General features: G+C 45.9%; 1 protein-coding gene across 1 annotated transcript; it reads right to left on the bottom strand.

Annotated features, from left to right (window-relative positions):
- Positions 1 to 1265: 1265 nt before the first annotated feature.
- LOC145877312 (DNA-binding protein inhibitor ID-4-like) lies at positions 1266 to 3436 on the bottom strand. Its single transcript, XM_082972623.1, has 2 exons — positions 3000 to 3436; positions 1266 to 1316 (listed from the first exon to the last, which is right to left on the bottom strand). Exons 1-2 carry the CDS (start codon positions 3354 to 3356, stop codon positions 1272 to 1274), a joined length of 402 nt encoding a protein of 133 aa, XP_082828749.1. The 5' UTR covers positions 3357 to 3436; the 3' UTR covers positions 1266 to 1271.
- Positions 3437 to 7500: the final 4064 nt, after the last annotated feature.

Below are 7500 nucleotides of genomic sequence, written 5' to 3'. Positions count from 1 at the left end.
TGCTAGTACTACTCATAATAATAATACTGCTACTACTACTCATAATAATAATACTGCTACTACTACTCATAATAATAATACTGCTAGTACTACTCATAATAATAATACTGCTACTACTACTTATAATAATAATAATAATACTGCTTCTACTACTCATAATAATAACACTGCTAGTACTACTCATGATGATTATACTGCTAGTACTACTCATAATAATAATACTGCTAGTACTACTCATAATAATAATACTGCTAGTACTACTCACAATAATAATACTGCTATTACTACTCATAATAACAATAATAATACTGCTACTACTACTCATAATAATAATACTGCTACTACTACCCATAATAATACTACTGCTAGTACTACTCATAATAATAATACTGCTACTACTACTCATAATAATAATAATAATACTGCTACTACTACTCATAATAATAATACTGCTACTCATACTACTACTAATAATACTGCTAATACTACAGGTAATAATAATACTGCTACTACTACTCATAATAATAATACTGCTACTACTACTCATAATAATAATACTGCTAGTACTACTCATAATAATAATAATAGTACTACTGCTAGTACTACTCATAATAATACTACTGCTACTACTACTCATAATAATAACACTGCTAGTACTACTCATACTAATAATAATACTGCTAGTACTACTCATAATAATAATAATACTGCTAGTACTACTCATAATAATAACACTGCTAGTACTACTCATAATAATAATACTGCTACTACTACTCATAATAATAACACTGCTACTACTACTCATAATAATAACACTGCTACTACTACTCATAATAATAATACTGCTAGTACTACTCATAATAATAACACTGCTACTACTACTCATAATAATAACACTGCTAGTACTACTCATAATAATAACACTGCTAGTACTACTCATACTAATAATAATACTGCTAGTACTACTCATAATAATAATAATACTGCTAGTACTACTCATAATAATAATACTGCTAGTACTACTCATAATAATAATAATACTGCTAGTACTACTCATAATAATAACACTGCTACTACTACTCATACTAATAATAACACTGCTACTACTACTCATAATAATAATACTGCTAGTACTACTCATAATAATAACACTGCTACTACTACTCATAATAATACTGATGCAGGTGAATTGAAGGTTTATTTCATTGAAGAGAACACACAGATTGTGAAGCAGGTTTAAACCAGAATAATCAGATACTACTCACCATTTATCAGCGGCACAAAACGGAGTCCTCCTTCTGGCCTGTTGACGTCCTCTGAAACAAGGGGAAAGAGAATGAATACTACCCCAGGTACGGTGACGCAAATCACGAGCTCTACATAGAATGAACCAGGTGACGTGTTGACTACACGACAGGACCCTTCACTACAACGTAATTTATCAACTGATCTGAGAGCATCACAGCGGGACTACAACACAGGACCCTTCACTACAACGCAATTTATCAACTGATCTGAGAGCATCACAGCAGGACTACAACACAGGACCCTTCAATACAACACAATTTATCATCTGATCTGAGAGCATCACAGCGGGACTACAACACAGGACCCTTCACTACAACACAATTTATCATCTGATCTGAGAGCATCACAGCGGGACTACAACACAGGACCCTTCAATACAACACAATTTATCATCTGATCTGAGAGCATCACAGCAGGACTACAACACAGGACCCTTCACTACAACACAATTTATCATCTGATCTGAGAGCATCACAGCGGGACTACAACACAGGACCCTTCAATACAACACAATTTATCATCTGATCTGAGAGCATCCCAGCAGGACTACAACACAGGACCCTTCACTACAATGCAATTTATCATCTGATCTGAGAGCATCACAGCAGGACTACAACACAGGACCCTTCACTACAACACAATTTATCATCTGATCTGAGAGCATCACAGCGGGACTACAACACAGGACCCTTCAATACAACACAATTTATCATCTGATCTGAGAGCATCCCAGCAGGACTACAACACAGGACCCTTCACTACAATGCAATTTATCATCTGATCTGAGAGCATCACAGCAGGACAACAACAGACTACAGACTCCTTCACCTCAAGCACAGGGGTCCTGTCTTTCACATGTACCAACTACTGCCACTAGAAATGATGTATTATGGCTTTCAATAGAAATGTGTCTCTGTCAATACAATGTTTCAATAACATGTGTCTCTGCCTTGTCAATACGATGTTTCAATAACATGTTTCAATAACGTGTCTCTGTCAATACGATGTTTCAATAACATGTGTCTCTGTCAATACGATGTTTCAATAACATGTGTCTCTGTCAATAGGATGTTTCAATAACATGTGTCTCTGTCAATACGATGTTTCAATAACATGTGTCTCTGTCAACACGATGTTTCAATAACATGTGTCTCTTTGTCAATACGATGTTTCAATAACATGTGTCTCTGTCAATACGGTGTTTCAATAACATGTGTCTCTGTCAATACGATGTTTCAATAACATGTCTCTGTCAATACGATGTTTCAATAACATGTGTCTCTGTCAATACGGTGTTTCAATAACATGTGTCTCTGTCAATAAGATGTTTCAATAACATGTGTCTCTGCCAATACGATGTTTCAATAACATGCGTCTCTGCCTTGTCAACACCATGTTTCAATAACATGTGTCTCTTTGTCAATACGATGTTTCAATAACATGTGTCTCTTTGTCAATACTGTGTTTTCCGCAAGAACATAAACAAGGCCATTTGTTATTCTACAATACAGGAGTCTCCTGGCTGGAAAAGGACCACGCCGCTGATACCATCACTCATTCTATATGTAGTCTTCTAGACCATCCCGTTGGGCAACACACTGGTTGAATCAACGTTGTTTCCACGTCATTTCATTTTCTGAACCAACGTGGAATAGACGTTGAATTGACGTCTTGCGCCGTCGCTTCTTTACCTGGCGGTCCGTGTTGAGAACCGTTAGCGGTGTCCGGTTAGAGGCGGGGGACTGCGGGCACGTCCCCGTCTGTTGTTTGAGGAGAGAAGGGTGCGTCTCCAGCGCCAGCTGCAGGTCCAAGATGTAATCTATGACGTGCTGAAGGATCTCCACTTTGCTGACTTTCTTATCCTGCGGTATGGTGGGTACGAGACGCTTGAGACGACTGTAACAGTGGTTCATATCGTCCTGCAGACACAGCTGCTCTTCTTCTTCTCTCTGCAACCGAGACCGGGCGATGTTCAGGCTGTGATCCGAGAGGTAGTGTAAAGAAAGCTCGTTGCTGCTGCAGATTGAGGTATCCTTATTAGCCTTCATTTTTGGGGGGGGGGTAATAACGCAGCCGGTACGGCGGAGGAGGGGGGGTTTTGAGAGAAAACAATCACACTGGTACCAAATACCGGAGATTATGTGAAGGAGATGAAGATGGCTATGACCGACGTAAAAGCCAAAACTGCCCCCCCACCAAAAAAGAAAACGGTCGACAAAAAAAAATGTTTCAAAAGTAGTATGATTTTATTCTGTCAACATCCCGTGGACCAGTCGGTTCTACTCCACCGAGCACAGCGTGAAGAATGAATAGATTCCGGACACTTATATGGGGAAGGGGAGGCGCCAGCGCGCGGCTGGTTGACAGTTCGGTGGAGAAACCGGTCAATCACGAGCCGTCCGGTGCCCGTGATGGAACAACAACCACCCTATAGAAATGCGCTGCGGAGGGTGACACGCCTGTCGAAGGTTTGTGTGTGTGTGTGTGTGTGTGTGTGTGTGTGTGTGTGTGTGTGTGTGTGTGTGTGTGTGTGTGTGTGTAATGAGGCACGGAGCATATAAAATGCAATAATTCTGTGTAAACCTGATTATCATCGTTCACTTAAAATATATATTTATATTTTATATATCTTGTACATGAAATCAACGTTTTTATGTCATACACAAGATTCAACAGGGAGCAAAAAGGTGAAATCCTTCTAGCCAGCTACCTCTCAACAGTGCAGTGAAATCCTTCTAGCCAGCTACCTCTCAACAGTGCAGTGAAATCCTTCTAGCCAGCTACCTCTCAACAGTGCAGTGAAATCCTTCTAGCCAGCTACCTCTAAACAGTGCATTGAAATCCTTCTAGCCAGCTACCTCTCAACGGTGCAGTGAAATGCTTCTAGCCAGCTACCTCTCAACAGTGCAGTGAAATCCTTCTAGCCAGCTACCTCTCAACAGTGCAGTGAAATGCTTCTAGCCAGTTACCTCTCAACAGTGCAGTGAAATCCTTCTAGCCAGCTACCTCTCAACAGTGCAGTGAAATCCTTCCTGCCAGCTACCTCTCAACAGTGCAGTGAAATGCTTCTAGCCAGTTACCTCTCAACAGTGCAGTGAAATCCTTCTAGCCAGCTACCTCTCAACGGTGCAGTGAAATGCTTCTAGCCAGCTACCTCTCAACAGTGCAGTGAAATCCTTCTAGCCAGCTACCTCTCAACAGTGCAGTGAAATCCTTCTAGCCAGCTACCTCTCAACAGTGCAGTGAAATCCTTCTAGCCAGCTACCTCTCAACAGTGCAGTGAAATCCTTCTAGCCAGCTACCTCTCAACGGTGCAGTGAAATCCTTCTAGCCAGGTACCTCTCAACAGTGCAGTGAAATCCTTCTAGCCAGCTACCTCTCAACAGTGCAGTGAAATCCTTCTAGCCAGCTACCTCTCAACAGTGCAGTGAAATGCTTCTAGCCAGCTACCTCTCAACAGTGCAGTGAAATGCTTCTAGTCAGCTACCTCTCAACAGTGCAGTGAAATCCTTCTAGCCAGCTACCTCTCAACAGTGCAGTGAAATCCTTCTAGCCAGCTACCTCTCAACAGTGCAGTGAAATCCTTCTAGCCAGCTACCTCTCAACAGTGCAGTGAAATCCTTCTAGCCAGCTACCTCTCAACAGTGCAGTGAAATGCTTCTAGCCAGCTACCTCTCAACAGTGCAGTGAAATCCTTCTAGCCAGCTGCCTCTCAACAGTGCAGTGAAATGCTTCTAGCCAGCTACCTCTCAACAGTGCAGTGAAATCCTTCTAGCCAGCTACCTCTCAACAGTGCAGTGAAATCCTTCTAGCCAGCTACCTCTCAACAGTGCAGTGAAATCCTTCTAGCCAGCTACCTCTCAACAGTGCAGTGAAATCCTTCTAGCCAGCTGCCTCTCAACAGTGCAGTGAAATGCTTCTAGCCAGCTGCCTCTCAACAGTGCAGTGAAATGCTTCTAGCCAGCTACCTCTCAACGGTGCAGTGAAATCCTTCTAGCCAGCTACCTCTCAACAGTGCAGTGAAATCCTTCTAGCCAGCTACCTCTCAACAGTGCAGTGAAATCCTTCTAGCCAGCTGCCTCTCAACAGTGCAGTGAAATGCTTCTAGCCAGCTACCTCTCAACAGTGCAGTGAAATCCTTCTAGCCAGCTACCTCTCAACAGTGCAGTGAAATCCTTCTAGCCAGCTACCTCTCAACAGTGCAGTGAAATCCTTCTAGCCAGCTACCTCTCAACAGTGCAGTGAAATCCTTCTAGCCAGCTGCCTCTCAACAGTGCAGTGAAATCCTTCTAGCCAGCTGCCTCTCAACAGTGCAGTGAAATGCTTCTAGCCAGCTACCTCTAAACAGTGCAGTGAAATCCTTCTAGCCAGCTACCTCTCAACAGTGCAGTGAAATCCTTCTAGCCAGCTGCCTCTCAACAGTGAAATATAAAAGACGAACAAAAGTAAATATAATAACAAACACAATAAGGTAATTGTTATACGGTTATTAAACGGATAGCCTAAATCAATATCGTAGAATAGTCTGTAGCACTCAGCTTCTCTCTGCATGCTTTTAAAACCGACCACTAGGGGCCAGTAGTGGGACCAACCAAGTCATTCTTATTGGAGTCACAAGCAAGTCACAAAGTCCAAGTTTCAAGTCGAGACCCGAGTAGAACAGGTCGAGACCCAGGTAGAACAGGTCGAGACCCAGGTAGAACAGGTCGAGACCCAGGTAGAACAGGTCGAGACCCAGGTAGAACAGGTCGAGACCCAGGTAGAACAGGTCGAGACCCAGGTAGAACAGGTCGAGTCTCGAGTCAAGTCTCTAGGCGACACCCTCCTGTGTAGAGGACAGGAGACAGGAGGGTGGAGAGGACAGGAGACAGGAGGGTGGAGAGGACAGGAGACAGGAGGGTGTAGAGGACAGGAGACAGGAGGGTGGAGAGGACAGGAGACAGGAGGGTGTAGAGGACAGGAGACAGGAGGGTGGAGAGGACAGGAGACAGGAGGGTGGAGAGGACAGGAGACAGGAGGGTGGAGAGGACAGGAGACAGGAGGGTGTAGAGGACAGGAGACAGGAGGGTGGAGAGGACAGGAGACAGGAGGGTGGAGAGGACAGGAGACAGGAGGGTGGAGAGGACAGGAGACAGGAGGTTGAAGAGGACAGGAGACAGGAGGGTGGAGAGGACAGGAGACAGGAGGGTGGAGAGGACAGGAGACAGGAGGGTGGAGAGGACAGGAGACAGGAGGGTGGAGAGGACAGGAGACAGGAGGGTGGAGAGGACAGGAGACAGGAGGGTGGAGAGGACAGGAGGGTGGAGAGGACAGGAGACAGGAGGGTGGAGAGGACAGGAGACAGGAGGGTGGAGAGGACAGGAGACAGGAGGGTGGAGAGGACAGGAGACAGGAGGGTGGAGAGGACAGGAGACAGGAGGGTGGAGAGGACAGGAGACAGGAGGGTGGAGAGGACAGGAGACAGGAGGGTGGAGAGGACAGGAGACAGGAGGGTGGAGAGGACAGGAGACAGGAGGGTGGAGAGGACAGGAGACAGGAGGGTGGAGAGGACAGGAGACAGGAGGGTGGAGAGGACAGGAGACAGGAGGGTGGAGAGGACAGGAGACAGGAGGGTGGAGAGGACAGGAGACAGGAGGGTGGAGAGGACAGGAGACAGGAGGGTGGAGAGGACAGGAGACAGGAGGGTGGAGAGGACAGGAGACAGGAGGGTGGAGAGGACAGGAGACAGGAGGGTGGAGAGGACAGGAGACAGGAGGGTGGAGAGGACAGGAGACAGGAGGGTGGAGAGGACAGGAGACAGGAGGGTGGAGAGGACAGGAGACAGGAGGGTGGAGAGGACAGGAGACAGGAGGGTGGAGAGGACAGGAGACAGGAGGGTGGAGAGGACAGGAGACAGGAGGGTGGAGAGGACAGGAGACAGGAGGGTGGAGAGGACAGGAGACAGGAGGGTGGAGAGGACAGGAGACAGGAGGGTGGAGAGGACAGGAGACAGGAGGGTGGAGAGGACAGGAGACAGGAGGGTGGAGAGGACAGGAGACAGGAGGTTGGAGAGGACAGGAGACAGGAGGGTGGAGAGGACAGGAGACAGGAGGGTGGAGAGGACAGGAGACAGGAGGGTGGAGAGGACAGGAGACAGGAGGGTGGAGAGGACAGGAGACAGTGGGGTGGAGAGGACAGGAGACAGGAGGGTGG

Source organism: Salmo salar, unplaced genomic scaffold (genome assembly GCF_965601325.2).
Source record: "Salmo salar unplaced genomic scaffold, fSalSal1 ptg000857l, whole genome shotgun sequence".
NCBI lineage: Eukaryota > Metazoa > Chordata > Actinopteri > Salmoniformes > Salmonidae > Salmo > Salmo salar.
Note: the sequence above shows the minus strand (reverse complement) of the source record. Positions and strands in the feature narration are given on the sequence as shown.